Source organism: Saimiri boliviensis, chromosome 12 (assembly GCF_048565385.1).
Source record: "Saimiri boliviensis isolate mSaiBol1 chromosome 12, mSaiBol1.pri, whole genome shotgun sequence".
In the NCBI taxonomy this organism is placed as follows: domain Eukaryota; kingdom Metazoa; phylum Chordata; class Mammalia; order Primates; family Cebidae; genus Saimiri; species Saimiri boliviensis.
The window spans coordinates 86,223,793-86,248,936 of NC_133460.1; the positions used below are offsets into that span (position 1 = coordinate 86,223,793).

General features: G+C 46.1%; 1 protein-coding gene across 7 annotated transcripts in view; it reads right to left on the reverse strand.

Annotated features, from left to right (window-relative positions):
- Positions 1 to 25,144, reverse strand: part of FBXW4 (F-box and WD repeat domain containing 4) — an 85,188-nt gene that overhangs the window by 25,558 nt on the left and 34,486 nt on the right. For 3 of the 7 annotated variants that reach the window (XM_074382777.1, XM_074382773.1, XM_074382775.1), the window contains one exon: positions 12,803 to 12,844. The exons of 3 other annotated variants lie outside the window; for them this stretch is intronic. In XM_074382777.1, coding sequence (XP_074238878.1) covers positions 12,803 to 12,844 — 42 coding nt within the window. One more of the 7 variants, XM_074382778.1, reaches the window with a different exon arrangement.

A 25,144-nucleotide genomic window follows, 5' to 3' on the forward strand; every position in this document is an offset into this window, starting at 1 on the left:
AAGACCTGTCTCAGAAAAAAAAAAAAAAAAAAGAGAGAGAGAGAGAGATGGAGGGGCACCCCTCCAGGATCTAGCCTTGGAGCCCGCTTCCTCCCTACTCTGGGGGAAAAAAAAGATCTTGTAAGTCTCAGGAAAAAAGATAGATAAATGAGTGAAAACTTGAACAAGTAATTTATAGAAAAAAATATACATGGCCAAATAACATGAAATAACGTTAAACCTCTAGAAAGAATCGCAAATTAGGCCAGGGGTGATGGTTCACACCTGTAATCCCAGCACTTTGGAAGGCTGAGGTGGGCGGATCACTTCAGGTCAGGGGTTCAAAACCAGCCTGGCCAACCTGGTGAAACCCCATCTCTACTAAAAATACAAAAAAGAAAAGGAAATGGGCATGGTGATGTGAACTTGTAGTCCTAGCTACTCAGATGGCTGAGACAAGAGAATCGCTTGAACCCAGGAGGCAGAGGTTGAAGTAAGCCGAGATTGAGATCGAACCACTGCACTCCAGCTGAGTAACAGAGCGAGACTCTGTCTCAACAAAAGAACTAAAAAAAACAAAAACAAAAACAAAACAAAAAAGAACTGCAAATTACAGAAGCAACAAAAATAATTACAAACATATATAGTATTTAGTGTGTGACAAGTGCTGTTTTAAGCAATTTCTATCAATTAGTTCACTTAACCCTCAAGACATTCCTACATATTTGATAATATTTTTCTAGGTATGATAATGGTATTATAATTACTTTTTTTGTGAGACAATGTCTCATTCTTGTTGCCCAGGCTGGAGTGCAATGGCGAGATCTCGGCTCACTACAACGTCTGCCTCCCGGGTTCAAGTGATTCTCCTGACCCAGCCTCCTGAATAGCTGAGTACAGGTGCCCACCACCATGCCTGGCTAATTTTTTGCATTTTTGGTAGAGACAGGGTTTCACATGTTGGTCAGGCTGGCCTCGAACTCCTGACCTCAGGTGATCTGTCTCAGTCTCCCAGAGTGCTGGGATTATAGGTGTGAGCCACCACACTCAGCCTATTATTACATTTTAAAAGCATCACTATCATTTAGAGTACATACTGAAATATTTACAGATGAAATTATATGTCTGATAGTTGCTTCAAAATAATATGGGAAAGGAAAGTGTATAGGGATTAATGGAGAAAGGTTAGCCAAGAGTTGGTAACTATTCTACTTTTGCATATTTTGAAACTTTCCATTATAAAAACATTTTTATAAAACCACTATGAGCTGGGCATGGTGGCTCATGCCTGTAATCCCAGCACTTTGGGAGGCTGAGGCAGGTAAATCACTTGAGGCTAGGAGTTCGAGACCAGCCTGGCCAACATGGTGAAACCCCGTCTCTACTAAAAATACAAAAATCAGTCACGTGTGGTGGTGCGTGCCTGTAATCCCATCTACTTATGAGGCTGATGCATGAGAATTGCAGGAGGCAGAGGTTGCAGTGAGCCAAGATCACGTGAACCACTGTACTCCAGCCTGGATGACAGAGCAAGATCCCGTCTCAAAAACAAAAACAAAAAAGTCACTATGAGGTTTGTACAGCCAAAATGATCTCCTTTTACAGATAAGGAAATGGAGGAATAGAGAGGTTAGGTAACTCACCAAAATTACACAGCTAGTAGGAAAGGGATCATGATTTGATTCCAGCCATGTGGGCTGCAAAGTTCATCCTTAAGCACGATTTTATACTCACTCCCCAAATTAGATATCATTTTTACCTATCCGACTGGCAAAGTTTTTCAAAAAAACAGATATTACCCAGTACTGATAAGAGGAAATGGGTAATTGTACACACTGTGTGTGGTATAGAACCTGATATGGTCTAACTGGAGGGCAATGTGGCGGCATCTAAAAACTTCGCTGTGCTTCCTCCTCAATCCAGCGTGTTCTTTCTAAGTGTCTTTCCTAGAAAGATACCCATATGTAAAAATAGGCAAGTATGCAGATGTTTCCCAAAGGACTGTTTGTAATAGCAAGACACTGGAAACAACCTATGTGTCCATCACTGGAAGGACAGTTACAAACTCTGGTTTGTAAGGCGTGGAACTAGAATGCTGCAGTCAAAAAGCACACGGTAGAATGAAGTGCTCTGACATGAAAGGACCTCCAAGCCTCACAGGGAGATGAGAAATTCAAGCTGCAGAACAAATGTATAACGTGAGCCTAAAACAAAGCAGAACCATGTATCTATATATGTACACATATTGATGAAACTATATGATTATCTACTATATGCTTCAAATGAAAAGATCCTGAATGACATTTAAAATACATAGACTATAAAGGAAAAAAATCTCCTTTATATTTTATGTATTTATATTGTTTGAATTTTTACAATTAAAACACATTTATACATCATTTAGGCAGAAAACAGCAAAACAGAAATCGAGAAAAGGAGAATGGTAATTAAAATATTCATTCTGAAGTTACCTGAAAGATGGGTTGCATATTAGTGGCACACTGAATTAAATGTGATTCTGATTATTGCAAAAACTACACGATATCTTGGCTCCATCCAGGACCTGACAGAAACCCTTACCTGGATGGCTTTCTGAGTGGTGAAGGCCTGGGAACAGCTGCCTCTGAGAATTCCACAGTTTCCCTGCAGCTGTGACAGTGCTTTCCCCCTAAACTTCTGCTTCATAACCACTCTCTTTGTAAAGAGATGCTATGCATCATGAGTTATAAACAGCAGGACTACAGAAGTAGGATCCATGACAATAAGACCTACTGTATCTGTGTACATGATAGGTAAAGCCTATTCCTCAAGAAAGGAGTGCTTTATTTGTAGAGTGCCAGCAGCAAGCCCTGGTGCACGTGTCAACTCCCTGCAGTCTAATCCCAAATCATGCAGCCCGCTAGTCATTTTCCTTTGGAGGAAGCCTGGGCAGGCCAGAATTGTGCCATCCTAGGACTTGGCTCCAGTCTCTCTCTGCCCCATTGGGAGGGTGCTAGGTTCATTCATACAACCTCAGGTGTCCGCAACCAGGGTATTTCTCTGTGCGTGTCACATTAGAAGATGGCGGGTTTTGCTAAAGGCACCATTAACAGCTTACAGAGGAAGAATCCTTAATTTGCTGACTAGTAATGAAGTGAGGGGGAGGACGTCAAAGGCTGTACAACAGTTCCTTTCGGACTCTTTGTTTAAGAGCTAGTAGCCAAGGTCTCTGAGCTCAGTCACCATTCACATAGACATTTTGGGATTGGACATCATGGAGTAATTTGGCCTTTATGAAAATAGACACCTATTGTTCTGAGTGCCCTACATTCTCCCTCCATACATGTGATTCCTGAGAGATCCAACCATGTTCTTACATGACTTTCCCTCTCTGGCCACAGTTAATTAATCAAGAGGTGGGCAGCTGACCCAAAACAGGCCTGGGATTTTTGAAAGCCAGTCGCTCTCTCTGATTTAAGCAATGAGCTGCCAAACTCAGGAGCTCTTGGCAGCCTCATGGAATAAGCTGGTCATCTTGGGGAAACCAAGGAAAAGGAGCTAAGAACCAGAAAGAAAGAGATGAGCACCCCAAAAGAATAAAGCTGTGGCAGCACTGTGGCCTCTGGGTCCAGCTAGCCCCAAGGCCACTGTATTCAGTTCTGCCTTTGGCTTGGTTCTTCACCTTTTCCCTTAGATTTCATGAGCCAAATATTCCGTTTTATTTATGTGAATGTGAATGTGAATTTGGTTTCTGTCACTTACAATAAATGTGTCCTGAGTAATATAGAGCCTCTGTTCAGTAACTGCTGAGCTTCTCACCCAACTGAATGTCTTCACTGAGAGATGAGCAAAGGGCTTTGCCAGGCATCTACTGGACACCTTGGTGCCTAAGAACAGATACTTCAACCACAGAATTAATACGTTGTGGGCCTTCTAGAAAAGCAGATGAAACAGAACCACCCAGGCTGGGCTGGAACTTCAGAAAGGAGAGGAGGTGTTCTCTTATACCTCAACAACAGTGCCAGGGAAATTCTACCTGCCCACTCCCAGTAGGTGGTGAAGAGATGGTCTGGACAACAGAAAATAACAAGGATGCTGCTTGAGCAATGGAAGTATAGTCTCCAAGGGACAAGTCCCTGATCTTCAGAGATTTGGTCCATTGAATCCCTTTTTATGGACTGATGAGACTGAATGTTCTACTGGAAACCACATGACTCATTCTAATGGGACAGAGTTGTTTGGTTTACTCTAAATTTTATTTTACCTGATCTTATCTTATTTTACTTTATTTTGAGACAGTCTTGCTCTGTTGCCCACAGGCTGGAGTGCAACCTCCACTTCCTGGGTTCAAGTGATCCTTGTGCCTCAGCCTCCCAAATAGATGGGATTACAGGCATTTGCTACCATGTCCAGCTACTTTTTCTTTCTTTCTTTTTTTTTTTTTTTTTTTTTTTTTTTTTTTTTTTTTAGTAGAGATGGGGTTTTGCTGTATTGGTCTCAAATGGTGTCGAACTCCTGGCTGGTCTCAAACTCCTAGCCTCAAGTGATCCACCTGCCTTGGCCTCCCAAAATGTTGAGATTATAGGTGTGAGCCACCCTGCCCAACCTAGACCCTTCCATTCTCAACACCCATAGTGCCAGGCATCTGAGAGACAGATAATTTATATATATTTCCATGTATTCATCTAATTTTAATTAAAAGCATCACAATTGGATAGGAGAATGTTTGAGGAAGAAAAAAAGAAAAAAAAAGCATGCATAAAATAAGATGGTGATGGAAAACAAAGAGGTTAATTTTACTATTTTCTCTTTATCTTTCAAAATTTTCAGAATGAAAGTTAAAAAAATACACATCCACAATTAAAACCAACTGACTGTGATCTTTCTTTGTAACTCCAAGCAACTCCTTTGTTACTTCTTTTATCTATTCTCCACCCTGACCTGGTACAAATGACCCAAAAACCAAGGGAAAAATAAATCTGACTATAGAAGCAAACTCAAATATTCTACTTCTGAATCCCTCTGAATGACATGTGCACACAAACACAAAACACAAGAGGAACCAAACAGAAAATTCACATAGTGCATATGAGATTTTGTTTTTCTTAAAAAACAAAAAAAACCAACATACACCTTAAGTATGTCCCCCCAAAACCCTCTCACTCTCTTTTTTTAAATGAATCTGGCCCAGATCAGAAAGACATTTGAAACTGTAAATCAGAAATTAGGTATGAGGAAACCAAAGCTTATTTATGGAAAATCACATTATAGTATATACAAATAATACATAATATATAATATAAAAACTCTATAAACATATCACTATATAGTACATCAGTAGACACACATGTGGCCGGGCACGGTGATTCATGCCTGTAATCACAGCACTTTGGGAGGCCGAGGCAGGTGGCTCACCTGAGGTCAGGAGTTTGAGACCAGCCTGACCAACATGGTGAAATCCCATCTCTCCTAAAATTACAAAAGTATCCAGGCGTGGTGACACATGCCTATAATCCCAACTGCTTGGGAGGCTACGGCAGGAGAATCGCTTGAACCTTGGAGAGAGAGGTTGCAGTGAGCTGAGATTGTGCCACTGCACTTCAGCTTAGGAAACAGTGAGATTCCACCTCAAAAAAATAAAAAAATAAAATAGACACACATGTGTATGTGTTTAGGGTATACATCTACGAATATATACACATTTAAAAACTGAAGCAAAACACAAGTGGCCAGGCACATTGGCTCATGTCTATAATCCTCGCATTTTGGGAGGCTGAGGTGGGACGACTACTTGGGATGAAGAGTTCAAGACCAACCTGGCCAACATGGAAAGACCCTATCTATTTTTCTTAATTAAGAAAAAATAAGTATCTGAGCCTCAAGTTCCTCTAAAGTCCCATCTCCTTAAGGGCATCCACCATGCAGAGCTTGCCACAGTGAGCTGCCCCTTCCTGCTCCTCTTCAGGCTATGACACCCCTTTAGGACCTCCAAGTTCCAAGCAGCTCTTGCTCTCTATAAAACCTCCCTGCCATGCTCCTGCTCAGGACTTTGTCAACAGCCCACACACCTCCCCACTGCCAGTCTGTAGGCACCAAATTCTACCTCCTAAGCCTCCTTGGTAGGCAAATAACATAGCATATTTGCTTTTTGGGAAAAGTCTGCCCCTCGATGTTTAATTTCACCTCTTTGAAACATTGGAATAAAGGCCAAACACATCATGAGCCACAGAGAAGCACTGGGGCCAGGGCAGTGCCTGAATCAATGCCATGCCCACCATCAGTGCCACCAGGCCCTCCTTTAAAGTGCCAAGATTTAGGGTAGGGCTGGGCGTGATGCCTACGCTATCTGTGATCTGGGAGTATGCAAATACATATGTATCTGTAAACTACCAAATTATAGACTACTAATGCACAGATCAACTTCCCTCCCTGCCATCCTCCCCAAATAAGATCAGATCACCTTATCCTTCCAACTTGTGTTACTCCTCAGAAATAGGAGAAGGCAGGGCTTTGCCAACAGGAGACTCTCATGAGCCACATCAGCCAAACTGGAGACCAAGAAGGCATGTGTCAGCCCAGGCCACTGATTTCTTTACTGCTGAGTTTCCCCACATCACCTCATCCAAACAACATGGAAGCAAGGCTGTAAAGATTAGCGTGTCCACCCTTCGACTCCCCACACATCACTCCTAGCCCAGGACCAGTAGGTGGCTGCTTGCCATTCAGCCTTCAGTTGCCAACTGCCCAAGGCAGAAAGCTGTGCTGTGGCTCAACTCCCAGGTGCTGGGATTTGGCTCCTGGGAAGAGAGAGAACATGGGCCCAGGCACAGCCTTGGGAGGAGGTACTTGCCCTCTGGGTTGTCCTGCCCTTGCCATCCTTTGCTGAGAAGGCACACACACACACATACATGCAGCCTTGTTTGCTCCCTTAGGTAAGGGGGCACCCAGGATGCCACATGCATATGCACGCACTGCATTGTATCTCCACTTGTGCCGAGGAGCAGATAAGCGGTCTGTGGGCACACGTGTCTTACGCAAGGAGACTCCACACAGATCCTGTAGACACACTGTGCCCACAGGGATCTCTTGAACCAAAATCACCAGGCAGTTGTGATTTTGCACTAGCCCAGGTGTTAAGCCCCTGCAGTTTTCTCCCCCTTCGGCCAGTCTCTGTCCCTCCTTCTTCCCTCCCACGGTAAGTGCTTTCAGGCCACACAATGAGTGGAAGGAGGAGGAACATTTCTATTGAGGAAGGCGTTTTGTTGTTTCATCCCTAAGGGGGCCTGGGGTAGGGAAGTGGGGGGGCCCACAAAATTTCTAATAAGCAGTTTCTCTCCTCAAAGCTAAAATGATTTTCTTTAATTGCTTGGTGGGAACAGTTTATTGTGGGGGTCTTTGCCCTCCCCCCAAAGCCTAATTGACTTACTGAAGTTTAACAGGGGCTTTCACCTGGAGAGACCGCAATTATTCCCCCCATCCCACATTCGTACCTGGGCTCTCCCCACAGGGGGCCTTTGTTCCCCCTAAATACAGCAGTGACACAAATGTCCTCAGCAGCAGGGGAACACAGGGAAGTGGTAATTTTCAGCCCAACTCAATTAGCTGAGGGCTTTTCAGCCTTCCCAGTGAATGGTGGGGAAACTTTGGCATGTGGGAACGGTGAGCTGGGGCTGCTCTGTGCAAGTCAAACAAAAGAGGACTCTGAATTGGGCCCTGTGGTGAGCCAGAGCAGGACTGATAGGGGCAGCTGGGACTAGGACCTGGACAAGGGAAAGAAGGTACTGCCATCTATTACCTACAATGTCATCCTCCCAATATGCATCTTCTAATCAGGGTCAGTAGGCCAAATAGCTTTCTGGGAAGTGGAGACACTCAAGACAATTGACTGTACTTAGCATCACAGCCCTGCATTTATGAAGCAAGGAATAGGAAAATGATGTCGAATTGAACCTGAGCAGCCATGGGCCAAGGGAGGTGGCTATGCAGCAGAGTGGCCACAGTGCTGAATCTGCTCAGCTCTCCCCAGAGGGCCTGGGGCTGGAGCTCACATCATATTTTGGGCCTTCATGGGCAACTCAGTCAGGAAGTTTCAGGGAAAAAGATTCTCTGGGGAATGCAGAGACAGACAGACTCAGGGGACTCCTATGGCACTTTATTGCTGCCATCGCAGCAGTCCTACCATCCAGTGCTGAGCAGAGGAGTCATCTGCTTAGAGGTAGCTTCAAAGATAGGGAGCCTCAGAATGGGAGCAGCACATGGCTTATCTAGGGTCAGTGCAGAGGTATACAAAGGCTGGAATGTGGCTCCAGCAGTGAAAGTAACTGCAGAGGCAGTAGCAAGCAGGCCTCTCACAACCAGCCCTAGAAGAGCCCTGACCCCCAGAACCAGGAGAGAGAGCAATTCTCCATGAAAAGAAATACAACAATGAAAAACAAGAAACAGAAGGCCTGGTGACAAATGAGCTGTGCAAGGGTGAGAGAGGGAATGAGGACTTGAGATAATTGCCAGGTGAAGACTCAAGGCCAGGGCAGGTCCCAGAGCGAGCAGGACTGGCGCACACTGGGAAAAACAGAGAGGCTTGGCCAGCTTACACTTAGTGCCAGCTCACAAGCTGACTAACTTTGGGTAAGCCTGTAAGCTCAGGGGCCTCAAACTCCTTGTCTGTAAAATGAGAGTTACACTAGAACAATGTCAACTGTTTAAGAAACAACAGAATATTTTGGTGAACAAGTATCTATACACAATAGATTTATAAAACAGGTACGAGGGGAGCTGTTCCGGTTAAGCAGAGGTTGGGTGGGAGTGGGGCAAGCTTCACCCATGTGACTTCTAACCCTCCTGCCTTTACCACAGACCTTCAGAGCCCTGTCTAGATACTCCAGAACCAGGCACTCTCCAAGGCTTCTCCACTAACATTACGATCCAGCAGAACCCAGGACTGATGAAAAGGAACACAGCTGAGCTGCCCACAGCACAGGCCACTGCTCTACAGCCCTGTCCTCCAGTCATGCCAACAGAAATGAGATCATGCCCCCATTTGCCACCCAAAACCTCACCACACACAGAGGAGTCTCTGACAGCCTAGGTGAGCTATATTCAGGGGCAACCATGGCCGTGGGCAGTAAGGGCGGTCTGGCACTGTAGGCTGTGATCACAGCCTACAGTGATCACAGTAGGTGGTGATCAGGTCATACTTTTTGCCTGTTTGCTCGACACTGAGATCTAGCCATGAAAACTCCTGCGCTATGATATGCTACCCCAGCCTTCTCCTTCAATGGCCTGGGCTGGCTGCTAGCAACTACTGTCCACACCCTCAACCCCACCTCAAGCCTTTGCAAAAGAGTTTCAAAGTTATTCTCTATAGCAGAATCTACAAAGAAAAAGGTAACTAGTCTCAATACCCACAGTTCAGACATGAAGCCAGACCCTGCCCTCACATCCCTGAGGCATGGAACAGCCTCTTCTCTTTGGGGGGCAGTCCAGTCCAACAACCTGCCTGAGGCAATCCGGCCTGCAAGGTAAGAGGCCCATGAAGATTCATGAAACAGGTTGCTCAGAACAACTGCCTTGGCTTCCAAGTCACATCTGGCCTGAATTCTGTCTTCCCATCTTCTTGTGCCCCTGCATCAGTCTTGTGTCCCACATGTACAGGACACCCTCTCCCCATCACCTTTTCCTCAGACACACACAGGCTGCCTCCCTGGGACAAACGGAAGGTCCTTCTCTGGGACTCACCAGCCCTTTCACAAAACAAGATTTTGCCTGGGCAATCCCTGAGCGGGGAACAGACAAAGACAGTACTTCACTCCTTAAACAAGTACTCAGGGGCTCTCCAAGCCAGCTCTGTGAGAGATGCTGGGGTGTTCAAGACAAACAAAATTCATATAGGCTTGCCCTTGGGCAGCTTAAGGTCCAGCCAGAGAATCAAGTCTTAAATTCCTTTTTTTTTTTTTAAGTTAGAAACAATTCCAGACAATCAAGTTCTAATTCCAAATGAGAGAGCTCAGTGCATGAGGGGGAAGCAGACAGTGTGGCCTGGAAGTTAAAAGGCATGAGCTCTGGAGTCAGATGCCAGGGCTCCAACTCTGGGTGTGTTGGCTATGAAAGATTTGACTCTGGCCGTTTAGTTAGCCTCTCTTAGGTCTCAGTTTCCTTTTGTAAATTTAGGATGATGACGGTACCTATCTGGGGGGATTAAATAAGGTATAAAGTGGTTGGCATAGTGCTTGGCATTTTGTTGGCACTCTAAGTGCTAACCACTCTTGTCATTATTGTTATCACTGTCACTGGCTAGGCCATGGAGCATCACTTGGGATTCTTGATCAAGGAAGTGGCTTTGTAAACAGAACCTATACTATTCCCCTGCAATTGGGTAAGAAGTGAGGCCTTGGGTTCCCTGTCCCTATTCTGCAGACCATTTTAGAAAGCTACTGTCAAGGCTGATGACAGACAGGACAAATTTAACCTGGCCAGGGCCTCAGGAGATTCTGAGCCAACCAGGGGCCTTAAAGGGGTAGACTGGAATTTGAGCCCCCTCAAACTGACCACAGCCCCCTTAGCTGTCTCCCACCCCTCACTCCCTACCATTAGCCTGCTGGCTGGAATGCAGGGGCCCCTGTGCCAGAAGGCCCAGGCTAGGCAGGAGGCCGAGAGGCACAGGTGGTTCTCAGAGGAGATCCCTGGGCTCCAGAAAGCATTTCCCTCACAGGAGCAACAAAGCAGGGGCTTGTTGCTGGTGAAGGCGCCTTTGCTTGCTTGGGCTGGGCCTCAGACTGTGAGGCGGCTGGGCAGGCCAGGGGATGCAGAGCCGGGAGGGGCAGTGGCCAGCCCCTTTGGCACCAGCTTCCTTCTTCCCTGGGTTTCTCACTTTGTTCAGCACGGTAACCCAAAGGAGGCTGGAGAGAGCACTTTTCACTACCCAGCAAATAAAGCCACAGGGACAGGGAGAAGGATGAAAGGTTTGGGGGTTTTACATTTTGGTTTTGGAGTATTTAGTTGGTTTGAAAAAGTAACAAAAGGAAGTTGTTTTCCAATCCAATTGATTTCAAACCCAGGACTTAGGTCATAAATAGCCTACAGTGATCCCACAGCATCTAATACCCATCATTTCTCCTCAGAGACATAAAGTACCACTGGAGCCAGAGTTGGTCTCAAGAGGCTAGAGGGAAGTTTTCTATCTCCTGGCGGGGTGGGGTGGTAGTGGTTAGGAATGGGGTGCAAGCATGGCTTCAGTCAGTTCCACCACAAAACTCTAGGACCTCAAGTTGCCCAAGTCTACGCAAACCCATGCAGTACTGCTAGTCATGGGTATGTGTGGCTTTCCCAATGGAGGCTGCCAGAACCTACTTATTCTCAAGAATCATGTTTTCTGGGTCCCAGGCCTAGGCAGGGATGTCTACAATGTGAGGAGATTCCAATGGTGACTTTAACTTACCTGTTCCCCTCATTATTTCTAGGGAATGGGTCTCTCACCCACAGGCCATTCTGACCCCACCGGCTCCTTTCCACCAGGCCTCAGAGTGCTGGCCCGCCCCTTCCTTGGGTGAGATGAGGGGAGGAACTACTTGCTGGGTCTTTGAAGTAGGACAGGTTTACACATAGGCACTTAAGGAGTTGCTCAGCCTGAGAATCCCCTCCCTAGGCAGCTACCTGCCCATCCCATCCAACCTCAAGTGTGGTTCCACCCATTCACACCACACCAACACTTGCTTTGGAACAGATTCCCCCCGCCATGCCGCCCCTGGTGGCATGTTTTTGTCATGCATTTCTGAAATCCCAAACTGTAAAACCATGAAGATTTTTCTCTTTGGAAAAATAGTAGGACACCAAAAAAATCACCAAAAAGTCATTTTGTTGGAAGCTTCCTTTCTTTGCCACTAAGCCGCTTGGGATGGTCAACAAACCTTTCAGAAGAATGGTAAGAAAGGACACAAATTCACAAATACACTTAACAGTGGTATAGATTCCTGATTTAATGGCTGGGTGACCCATCTTACTTCAGACTTTCATTTCTCCACAGTACCTGTGCAGGTGCTAGACATCTGCTAGCTGCTGACTTGTGGTACCGCAAGTCTAAGTTTCTAGAGAAAACCAACTTCCCATCCCACCCCCAATATTCTGCCATCCCTCTGTGAAAAAGCCAAAGAGCTTAGACCCTGATGATAACCTGCTCGGAATCTGCAGGGAGGGAGATAAAAATGAGCTGTCGCCTATGGGTGCTCAGTGACCTCCTACATCACAGCTCACCCAATCACCAGGGAGGTCCCTGTCCACTAGGGAAAAGGATTAGGCCTCCATTACGAATGAGGTCTACCAATCAGAAAAAAAAATACACTGCATTTTTTTTTTCTTCTGGTTTTACCCTGCATATTTAAAGTGCCAAGTACCTCAGGAAAGTTGGACTAAGCATAGACTTACAGTAAAAGCAAAGGACAGGTTGGGTGGAAAAAAGCAAAAATTCTGGGCCTTTTGATGAAATCTCAACAAGCACTGATTTGAGATGACTGAGATTTTGTACCCCCTGCTCTTCAGTATAAACTCTATCACAATACAGTACCTTTTCTCAGCTTTCCTGAGAACACGAAATACCAGATAATTTGATTGACTAGACAGAACTTAGGTAAGTCACTTCCTTGAGGAAACATCAGGAGGAGTTTTCTGGAGGACTGATTATACTTCGGACGTGAGCCCTGGGGCTGCGGCAGTGGCAGCAATAGGAGAAGGCGTCAGAACTGTGCAGCAAGTTCATTATCTCAGTCAGATAATCTTCATGGACACAACCAGCGCCCCTGCCCGGACAGAAGTTAATATGCATCTGACCAGGCCCAATTAAGGCCACACTCACCCCAGCCTTTCCCTGGTCCATGAGGAGAAGGTCCTGTGAATGCTGGAAAACAAGTTTCGTCAGACCCTCACCCTGTATCTGCATTCCACCATTTTACACTTTTAATACAAAAGTTAAAATAGTCAAATATCAGATCTCCCAGAAAGTCAGGCTTTCTGATCAGTTTTGTTCCTGTCATTCCCATTTCCTCAATCCTGGTCTGAGAAGTGGGGCTCTCATCCCCACCAGAGCTTTTCCCACTTCCTTTTTATCATCAAGGAATAAGGCTTCCAGGTGCCCTCCCACCAGTCCCTCTCTCCCCCCCACCCCACCTTGCTCCAAACTCTGCTTTAAATCTCTGGGTGCTCCACAAAGTTACTAAGAGCAATTCCTGCTTCTTCCCCCACCATAAATACGATTATGCTTTTAAAAGGAAAAAGGCAGCCCAGGGAATCCCCAAAGAGACTGCTGCACTCTTCCCCTTGTAATGAAGCTAATAACGAAGTGCCCTGTACTCCAATTAGTAAGAAATGCCCATTTCCTCCAGCTGAACACCCCCTATAGATATATCTAATTTGTTTCTAGGATTTCATCTCTCTCCTCTATCAAGTTTGCATTTAAAGGTTATGATGTGTCGTTGCCCTCCCAGCCAGGCCCTGGCAGGGCAGCTGGGGGAGTCACAGTGCTTTCTACCATCTGGGAGCTCCAGCCTGATGGTCTCTGACATGCCCCACCCCCCATTGTCACATCCATATATAAAAACTCGGTTTCTCTGAGGCTTTTTATGAGCTGTCCACAAAATGGAAGAGAAGAGAAGGGAGGAACAGCATTTGGAAAAATTAAGGAAAAAAACAGTAAAAGGAAAATCAAGGGGTGGGTATTGCTGAGAGCACCTATTTCCCAATGAAAGAAATGTCCTCTGAGGCCGGGCGCGGTGGCTCAAGCCTGTAATCCCAGCACTTTGGGAGGCCGAGGCCGGTGGATCACGAGGTCGAGAGATCAAGACCATCCTGGTCAACATGGTGAAACCCTGTCTCTACTAAAAATACAAAAAATTAGCTGGGCATGGTGGCGCGTGCCTGTGATCCCAGCTACTCAGGAGGCTGAGGCAGGAGAATTGCCTGAACCCAGGAGGTGGAGGTTGCGGTGAGCCGAGATTGCACCATTGCACTCCAGCCTGGGTAACGAGAGCGAAACTCCGTCTCAAAAAAAAAAAAAGAAATGTCCTCTGAAACAGAGTGACCCAAAGCAGGAGCTACTTCTTACTGATGGGTTCCTTTGAGATTTAGGCCCCTCAAAGACCTTGGAGCTCCAGCTTCTTTCTCCTTGTTAGGCCTGGCAGTATGACTGGCACCAATTCCCAAGACAGTCTGAAGGGTGCCAACAGCAGCACAGAGGAGCCCCTGTGCTCGGTGAACCTTGGCAGGATGCCTCCCCAGGGCCACCTAACTCTTAGCGGCCAGCCTGCATCTCTGCCTTCCAATCCATATGGAAGGTGAGGACACAGCCCCTTTCTAAAAGCTGATTCCAGATGATGGCTCCCAGCCCCAGGACCACACGGATGCCAGAGCTACAGCCTGGCCATGGTTGGGGGCCTGGAGGCCTTCATCCACTGACTCCCTGACTGCAGGTACTCAAAAGTTTTGCTCTCCCCAGAAGCAGAGCAGACCAGGCTAAGGCTCCCCAGAGTCTCCTCCTCCTTGAGTTGTGCATAGGAATCTTGTCTCTCAGTAAGACTCTGGGTTCAAGATAGGGTACCCACCCAGACCCCATCCCCCAGCTCCTGGAATGAAGCTGTATTATAGCAAGGTGAGTGGTAAAGACAGAGACAGCCTGCTCATTGGTCCTTAGTGGCTCTACCTGTGACCACGCCCAGGTCTCCGCACTGGGGAAAATGCCTCCACTCATCCCCTAGTTCCTAGGGACATTCCTCTTCAACTGCCTGAAATCCGCAGTTGTGATTTCCTGAAGCTTCCCTAGACACTCTGCCTCTTTTCTGTCTGGTTCCTATTCTCTCCTGATGGTTAACGACTGCAGAGTAGTCTCTGCAGCTGACCTGCGCTCTAGCACCCCTCCTGCCTGCCCCCACCTCCCTCAGAGCCCTGCAAGCAAGGCCCCGCTCTGGTTCCCTGAGGCTCACAATCTGTGCTCCTGCCAGACCAGTCACAAGGGGGGTTTAACTCACCTCAAGCTGGTGGCCCTATGGGGTAGAACTAACCACCCCCCTCAAGGGGTGGTGGGGTGCCAAGCAAGCGTGTGCTCAAACATCCCAAGGTGCTCTTGTTTTCTAGGCACCCCACAGTGGTCTGTGACAGACACATGGATGGGGGAATCCTTTGCCAGCCAGAGTTGGCATCTCACCCTACCTCTCAAATCTGCTACCAGCCCCTAGGGCCGAAGACCCTCCAAGAAGAAAAAGCTCTGCAAGACAAAGACTTGAGGCCCCCCAGTCTGGCCTCGCGGCCCAACACAAGCCCGCATTAAAATCAACACTCCGTGAACACACAAAACTGACAGGGCAGAGGGGGAGCACACATCGGACACAAAGATCGGGCTCTCGAGAGACGCGGCCTGTTGGTCTCCCATGTTAGCTCCAAGTGACTAAGCGCAGGGTGGGAAATAACGCCGCTACGCCACCGGCCAAAGCTCCCGCTTGGGCCCTGAGTTCGGTAGCCTTTTCACGGGGAAGATGCCTCTGCCTGGAAAAAAATGCAAGCATTGTGTGGGGACCATTAATGCATGCGCCTCTGCACATTCCTTCAAGAAACAGGAGCACACCAGTCCCTGAGCCCCCAGCTCTGTCCCCCTGCGATTGTACAGGCCTGGAACACATTGCATATGCCACCTGGTCCTTCCCCCCAGGCCCCAGTTCTGTGAGCGGTGGGAAGGGGCCTGCCAAACACCCTGGCTTCATTGTGCCCCAGAAAGAGGGGACTAATTACTCGCCTACACTCTGGAGCGCCCAGAGAAAAAACAGAGGCCAGTGGGGTGGAGAGGGTGGGAAATGGGTGGGGGGTGAAAGAAGGGAGAGAGAAAGCCACAGGATACATTTCAAAGTTTCTCTAGCAATTTGGGGGTGGGAAAAGAAAGCCTAGTCCTGACGAGAAATCATACAGAGGTCAGGGCTGGGTCTCCCACCGTTGTGAGAAAGTGGTGAATCGGGGACGGTTTATCAAACGATCATTTTTTTCTTTTGAAACCGGGAGGCAGGAGCTTGGACAATTCTGCAGATGTGCTTGATGAGTTAGGGACAAAAATGGCCCTTCTCTGCCCCCCTCCTTCCCTCCCTCTATAAGGGCTCCCATCGGGGGTTGCTTCTCCCTCCACTGCCTCCCGGGCCCTCCCCTCCCTTCTTCAGTGGTCAGCTGAGACCCCCACCCACTGCTTGCTTTTGTAGTCTTGGCCTTTGGACATACTGACAGGGGCCTTTATGAGACCCCAATCAAGACCCCCATGTCACAGGTACCTAGTAGAGACACCAGACCTTTTCAAACAAGGGACAACAAGGAAAATCGGCTGGCCCATTGTCTCTCCTCTGTGCTAAGTGAGATGAAAGGGGCCCGCGGCCCTCTCCCTGCAGCCCGCCTGCCAATCACCTCTAGTTATTAAGGTCACAATGTGTAAATTCTTTTGACCTGCACCTAATCAAAGATTCACCGGCCCTTTCAAATCCGAATGGGGAGGAGGGGAGAGATTCCCTCCCATAAACCCAGCAAACTCTCCCTCAATAAAATTTTTCTCTCTGATTCCTTCTTTGCTTCCCATCTCCACCCCCTCGCTTCTCTTCACTCCGCCCTCCTCACCACCAGCTTCAAACACAAATGACAAACCCTGTGGAATTACTACCCCCAAAATCTGAGGACTTGTAAGTTTTTAGTTAATTCTCTTAAAAAAAAAAAAAAAAAGTTTTCAGACAGCCATCGCTGCCCAAGCAAGCCCAGAACCTGGGCAGCTCCTCTGGCCCTTATGCTAAATCTCTCCAAATGGCAACATCCGTGGTCAGTAGCTATTTTCTTGATCCTAAATCAGCCTCTCTTGCTTTGCCCTGGATACCAGTACATATGGAGAAACAACTGGGATCCATGATATTCCATCACTTTGTCACTTAGCATCTGTAGCTCAGTTGCTGACCCTCCAAATCCCACTGACTGGTTTTGTGAGCTGAGGGGAAAAAAATTAACAAGCCCAAAGTAGGCAACCCTCAAAATAAATAAATAAATAAATAAATAACCAATCACCACAGGGTAGGACAATAGAGAACACAACAAGAGGAAGAGGAAAGAACTTGAAAAAGAGGCAAATTTATTATAGTTTGAAAACAAAATGTTAAAATCAAGCAAGGAAAAGAAAATGCTTTTAAATCTCCATGCATCAATATTAGGGGTATGTATTTTTACCTTATTGGTGGTATCTTGTCAATCAGAATAGGGAGAAGGCACAAAAAGCAAGGCAGAGATTCACTTAGGTGAGCTGCCCCCAAAAATACTCATCTGCCCACCATCTACTCTGGCTGGTTGATCTACTCTTCTTTGAGGCCCACAGTTTTCCTCCTGCCTCTGACTGGACATTTTGCCTCTGTTTCTTCTTACTCTGTTGTCTTTATTTGAGTTGTCCTTTGGTGCTAATCCCTCACATTATTTCAACTGTTGTCCTCTGATGAGGCCAGCCACATCTCAAGCCCATGTCTAAGTTCCACACAACCATTCCTGGGCTATCTCTGGCCATTGCCACCTGACTATCCCATAAAACAAATTCAGTCTTCTCATTTAACTGCTTCAATCTGGCCCAAAACACTCCATAGTTCTCTATTTTCCTCAAGTTAAAATCAAACTCTACTCTTCAACACCCTCCAAAACTAGACTTGAAATTTCCCCTCCAGCGAGCCAGACTTGTCCACTCTGAACTCTCAAACCTACCTTTAGCTTCCCCATCTCTTTGTATGCCTTTACTCAGACCAGAACCCTTGCTTGAAGTTCCCTTCTGCAATTTCAATACGGGCATTATGTAAGTCCCACTTCAATTTCTATGTCATTCAGGAAGCTCTTCTGACTTAATAAGAAGGCTACAGTTTTTCTCTGATTTCCTGTCAATAACTCCAGTAGTTGCTAGCACTTACACTGTATATATAACCAAATAAACTGTCATTTGAGTACATGCATTGTTTCCCCAATTGCACTATAAGCTCCTACACAGTAAGAACAGTCTCTTGTGTTTCATACTTCCCATGTGATCTTGCACACAACAGCATTCAAAACATCCATGAGACAGGTGCTCAGAGATATGTATTACAAAAAAATTTTTCCTGGCTGGGGGCAGTGGCTCACGCCTGTAATCCCAGTATTTTGGGAGGCCGAGGCGGGCGGATCATGAGGTCAAGAGATCGAGACCATCCTAGCCAACATGGTGAAACCCCATCTCTACTAAAAAATACAAAAATTAGCTGGACGTGGTGGTGCACGCCGGCAGTCACAGCTACTCAGGAGGCTGAGGCAGGAGAACTGCTTGAACGCAAGGAGGTGGAGATTGCAGTGAGCCGAGATTATGCCACTGCATTCCAGCCTGGCACCTGGCGACAGAGCAAGACTCTGTCTCAAAAAAAATTTTTTTTTTCCAAAGCTTATATTATCTTTTAAAAACAATTCTAGTATGTTTACTTATTTCTTTCCCCAAAAGAGGTCCCAAGCATGAAACCATGTTTAATGCTGCAAAAGCAAATGTAAGGAAAAATCTTCTAAAAGTGTTGGAAATGTTCTCAAATAGAATTGTGGTGATGGTTGCACAACTTTGTAAATTTGCTAAAAATGATGAAATTGTACAATTAAATTGTACAAATGGGTAAATTTTATGATACGTATACATCAATAAGGCTGTTTAAAAATAGAAAAGTAAATGCAGGTCTATGCATCCTTAATTTTTTAAATTATGTAAGAAAAAAGGGGGTATTATCTCCATAGCTGCCTGATATTAAAATATACATTTAAATGTAATTTGTTTTTTCTAATTATAAAACAGGATTATGAAAAATTTAAATACAAAAAAGTAAAAAGTAAGTAAATGTCAACAGAAATCCACCATATAAGAAAAAACCTTGGCCGGGCGCGGTGGCTCAAGCCTGTAATCCCAGCACTTTGGGAGGCCGAGGCGGGTGGATCACGAGGGCAGGAGATCGAGACCATCCTGGTCAACATGGTGAAACCCCGTCTCTACTAAAAATACAAAAAATTAGCTGGGCATGGTGGCGCGTGCCTGTAATCCCAGCTACTCGGGAGGCTGAGGCAGGAGAATTGCCTGAACCCAGGAGGCGGAGGTTGCGGTGAGCCGAGATCGCGCCATTGCACTCCAGCCTGGGTAACAAAAGCGAGACTCCGTCTCAAAAAAAAAAAAAAAAAAAAGAAAAAGAAAAAACCTTGAAGAGATATTTAAATAAACTATCATACTATTTTGTGACCTTTTTTCATTCCACAATCTGCTATGACATCTTTTGGAGTCCGTACATGTACATCTGTATCATCCTTTTAATGGCTACTTAGCATTTTATTGAGGGAATGCAGTATAAAATATTTAACCAGAACTCTACTAATGGATATTTATGGTTTCTTTTGGGTTGGTTGGTTGGTTTGTTTTTTGAGATAGACTCTTATTCTGTCATCCAGGCTAGAGTGCAGTGGCATGATCTCAGCTGACTCCAGCCTCAATCTCCTGGGCTCATACAGTCTCCCACCCCAGCCTCTTGAGTATCTGGGACTATAGGATCATATTACCATGCCTGGCTAGTTTTTTTTTTAGACTTTTTTGTAGAAATGGGTTCTCACTCTCTGTTGCCCAGGCTGGTCTTGAACTCTTGGCTTCAAGTGTTCGTCCTACCTCAGCCTCCAAAGTGCTGGGATAACAGGTATGTGCCACCATGCACAGTCTATGTGTTCTTAATATGAATCTTTGTACCTATATCTTGCATAATTGTCCAGTTATTGCCTTAAGATGAATTCCTAGAAGTGGAATTGCTGTGTCAAAAGGTTTTCATGTTTTTATTTTGATACTCACTGCCAACCTAATGCAATTTAAAAACTCTGACTTTTCCTCTTTATATTCTTGAACTCATCCTTATCAGCCTACAAAGAAGGATTTTCCAGGCCAAAGACATCTAATATCTGGAAGAATCCTTTGAATAATTTGTGAGTTTTTTCCTATTAATTTTTTTAAAAACTCTCAACTACAGCTCACCCTGGATACTCGTTAAGAGTCCAAGTGGCAGGGAAAGAACACTTCAAAGGCATTAACACATGTGTCTCTTCCTCTTTGCCAAATGTTACAAATCTCACCATCATGCCCAGCTGACCCTTCTCTTGGGTCACTTACCATAGGACCCCACCCTAATCACTCACTCAGTCTCTTCCCAATCAGGCACAGAAGGAAAGACACAGGCTTCTCTAGGACAGCTAAGCTGCAGCTGCAACAAGGCAGAAAATAGCAAAAGGAAACATCCTGCACAAGTCTAGTCCTCAGGAGAGAGAAACAGTGAGTTCAGTGCTCTGAGCTGGACCCTTTCCAGCCCTGGAAGGCCATGGTGCTTTAAGTCTGGGATGAGGAGCCTGTGCTAAGCAGTGGCTGACTACATCTGAACAGCATCCTAGTGGGAGGCTCCTCCTGAAACTCAAGTTCTGACCAGGCACCACAGCTTAAACCCAGGGCAAGATTCGAGCTAATTTTGCTTTCAAAATTTCCCAATCAATGAAGAAGCGAGAAAGGAACACTTACGGCAATAACAGGCAGAAAGGGTACATTTCACTTTACCCCACACATCTCAGCTTTTTCTTCAGCTAATACATGTCACCTGTGCACAGAACCCCCACACAGAGAAAGTGCAGAAGCCTCCACAGTAATGTAGTATTCTCTACTACTTGGGTGTATTTACACTAGAAAAGCTCACCCTCCACACTGCCTTTTGGCCTCCTTTGTCTCCTTTTTTTTTTTTTTTTTCTCCTTGATCCTAGGACTTTATCCTTTGTCTTCTTGTCTAGCTCGGCAGCTAGAAAGAAGCCAGTCTGAAGCTTCTCACCTGCTCACTTGCTATGCCAACATAATCAAAGTGGTGGCCACCCCATGCTTATCCTCATGGCCAGTATCCCCAAAGCAACCAGAGGCAACACAGACATAAGTGTCTCTGGCCTGGAACCAGAAAGTCACACCTCTCTAGAAGGGGCAGATGAAGCATGGAAAATCAAGAGAGGAAAAAGGCCTGGTGGCCTCACATTCTACTTCATCAAGGCTACCCTCTGATCTTAAGAGAGAATGCATAAAATGAAGAGCCTTGGCTTTAACACCTTCTCAAAGCAGGCAAGCTCCTGCCTTCAAGAGGCATGTTCTTTGACCCACATGTGGAGGCTCCAGTCCCCAGGATCAATGTGCAATTTTCTAAAGTTCACTGACTTTGGATGGGGCTACTGTTTTCCAGCCTGCTATGAAAACCAAAATACTATACCATGACTACCATGGCCATTGTTCTAAAAGCTGGATTAAGGCTTTGCTGTGGGAAGGAGCAGAGGAAGAGGCAGCAGGGGAAGCTGAGCAGGCCCAGAGATGAGCCTGAACACGAGGACATGGAAAAGATGGGGGTGGGGAGGTCACAGCAAAACATGCCCTAACGTTATTTTATTTAATAATGTTAAATAAATATTCTCTCTTGTTACTTGAAATTCTCTTCTGCAAATTAAGACCCTGCTGAAGATTTTGGATGTTATCACATCCCAACTGGCACCCCACCTGTCGCCCCTACACTTTTCTGTGCCCATTTATGTTTTCAATTTGCATTGCAAACTATGAAAAGGAAGGCTTCTGCAGAAAGCAATTTCCTGGGCCAGCAGCTCCTGGACTAATATACCCTTTGCAATTACCATGGCTTCTGCATGCACATACGCACTTCCCTCCTCCCTCCAATGCTCCTGCTCTTGTCAGCACCTGAGATAGGCCTGAGCCAAGTCTATCTGACAGGGTCCCAAAGACCATGTTACCCACTACTCCCTGTGGAAAATGTCCTGGCCCAAGAGAGGAGTAAGAACAAGCTTGGAAATGAGGCAAGGTTCTAGGGTAATCTTTTTACTAGGGTACCCCGGAGGCACAGTAGTTTCGTCTGAGGCACACAAGCACATAACTCTTACATGAGACAGGAAATAAAACCCTTGCTTCCAAAAGCTCACTATCTAGCCAGGCGCAAGAGCTCATGCCTGTAATCCCAGCACTTTCAGAGGCCGAGGCAGATGAATCACCTGAGTTCTGGAGTTCAAAACTACCCTGGCCAACGTGGTGAAACCCCGTCTCTGCTAAAAATACAAAAATTAGCTGGGCGTGGTGGTGGTCGCCTGTAGTACTAGCTACTCAGGAGGCTGAGGCAGGAGAATCGCTTGTAGGAGGTAGAAGTTGTAGGGAGCTGAGATCAAGATCACGCCACTGCACTCTAGCCTGGGCAACAGAGTGACACTCTGACTCCAAAAAAAAAAAAAAAAAAAAAAAGCTCACTGTCTGAAACTTCTGAAGAGTCTTGTTCAAGAAACTTTTAGAGAGGCACAAGGATTAGCAGATGTCTAATCCACACAGAGACCTTTTAGTATTGGCCTAAAGGAAGTGCCAAAAAATATTCATTGTTCTACTGATGCATAAACGTTTTCTTTATTGTCATCATGTGTAAAAATCTAGCCAGCAAAGCAAAATTCAGAATCAACACAACCTTTATGATTCATAGAGTCTTTACAGTCAGTTTCCCACATCAACGGTGTCACATATTCTACTGGTGGACACATCTCTCTCCATGGTATGAGGAAAATGTCCTAGCTCTTGATCCCAAACTTCTAACTGCCAAATGGAACTACTGTAATAATGAAACTCACTAAGACTCACTGATTCAGAGAAACTGTCATGGGCAACAGAATTCCTATTCTTGGGCCTTAAGTCCATGACCAAGTGGAGTCATGTGTGATTGTCCTGAACTCAGAGAAGAAATACAGCTGGCATCATGGACTGCCGCCTGGGAGTCCTGAGGATCAGGACTCTGGTACATATAAAGGGATGGGGAGGCCCATTAAAAAAAAAAAAAAATGGTTTGAGGCCAGGCGCAGTGGCTCATGCCTGTAATCCCAGCACTTTGGGAGGCTGAGGCAGGCGGATCACGAGGTCAGGAGTTCAAGACCAGCCTGGCCAACATGGTGAAACCTTGTCTCTACTAAAAATACAAAAATTAGCCAGTCATGGTGGTACATGCCTGTAATCCAAGCTACTCGGGAGACTGAGGCAAGAGAATTGCTTCAACCCAGGAGGCAGAGGTTGCAGTGAGCCGAGATGGCGCCACTGCACTCCAGCCTGGATGACAGAGCAAGACACTGTCTCTGGGGGTAAAAATGGTTTGAAATGAAAAGGAAAATGAGGAAGGTAAGACTTGACTCTGAATACCCAAATCTGAAATCTGCCCCAAGTGACCTGAAAACTGCCTAATTGCAGGAGGACAGGGTGACCTTTCCACCTCTGCTATGAGCCTCCTCCACATAAAAACATACATTCTGCTACTAATCCACCCATACCATCATTATTGCCTTTTTCACTCATGCTCATGAGAACCACCCCTCCGCCCCACTGACACACACAGCCCCTAGTCTACTTTAAGAGTAAGCTCCATTGGCTCGAAAAACTAAAAGCACAGATTTTTCACAAAGATTCCTCTTTTGCCTGATCTGAGTGTTACAGCTAACAGGTGGGGAAATCTTCTTAAATATACAAGTATTATCATGACAAGGCCACTGGAACGGATCAGTGCCATAAGTCAGACAGGGCTAGAAGTTTCCGCTCTACCATCAGGTTTCTCTTTAGCCTTGACAGATCAAACCCCAAGCCGAAGCAGGCTATAGAGATCAGTTCAGTCTCCAAGCCAAAGGTCTTCACAGTGAGGGACCAAAGCAGCCCTGGCTGGGCCTCTGTCGGCCCGTGTCCCAGATTAATCACCACCAGGCAGGGGGCCTGGACACCAGCCTGCAATCTGAGCCCAAGCAGCACCTGCAGAGGGGTTGCCCCAGCACCTCCCTCACTCCCCTTGGGCAAGACCCCAGGGCATGAGGGTGTCCACCTGTTCACAAGGTTACCTGGCACAGAAGGGCAAAACACTCAGCCATCTTGAACCCTGCAGATAAGACATGGATGGTTTGAGTGGCTTAGCGGAGGAAGGAGGAAAAATGCAATGACTTCTGTAGTAAAGTCCAGGCTCCAATGGAAAGGAAACTCAGCTTCTGAACAGAAAGAGAGACAGGTCTCAATGCCCCTCTCTTCACTGTCCAGAGAAGAAAGCTACCTAGAGACCAGCAGTGGGAAAACTAACCTCATAAGAGGTTATGAACTAATAAGATGCTTCATTTGTGTTTGGTACACATTCTTGTTATCTACAGATCAACAGGGCACTGATGGGAAGGAGACCAGCCACAGGGATATCTTTTCAAAACCTCCCCAAATGCTGCCAGGTATCTCTGTGTGAAAGGAAGCTCAGAAACAAATTCACTCCTTGAGTTTGTAGTGGGAGTTTCTTCTGAATGCATAGATCTGGGAGAATAGCTTTGTCAAATTATCTCCTAAATAAGTAAGCTATTTCCAATATAGGTACATGCAGAGCTAGTGAATAAGTATGGTATGTATATGCACATCCATGTTAGAATACACTTTTTAGGACCAAAGGACCCTACTGTATTATAAATTCTTCTCAGATGGTAATCCCATTTATTTTGTTACTTCTCCAAGAGTCAGTGGTGTAGGAGGAAGTATTTGTGAGGCTAAAATATCATCATCATCATCATCATCATCATCATCATCAAAGGGAGGAAGATAAGCATGGAAATCTGTATCTTAGAATAGTCTGTCCCTGGCCCTAACTTGCAACATAAGAAGAAGTCATTTGAATGGACTGTACCCTTTCCCACCTGCCCCATCAGCCAAAGGAAGGGAAGGCAGGAGGGGTCAGAGTCAGATTGAAGTCTGTGCCCCTGGAAGAGCTGAGAAAGCACAGGTCACATAAGAGGAAAAAGAGCTCCTACACAGTACCTTCATTTGAGGAGTAACACCCACATCCTGACTATTACCATCTTGTACCTCCAAAGCTCCAGCTCCAGGAATTCCCTTTGAACCTCCGGCTGCAACACAGAGTTAGGATAGAGCAGTGGCTACAATTACACACTTGCTTGGGAAGGGGTGGGGAGGGGGGGTGCTGCATGTGACAGGCCATGAAAGGTCCCTGCCTATAAAACAGACTGAAAAACAAACCCTTAATTTAAATGTTAATGAAAGTGCTATGGAGACATCAGAGGCTTCCCGGCTGCTCAGAGAACAGCTACACCA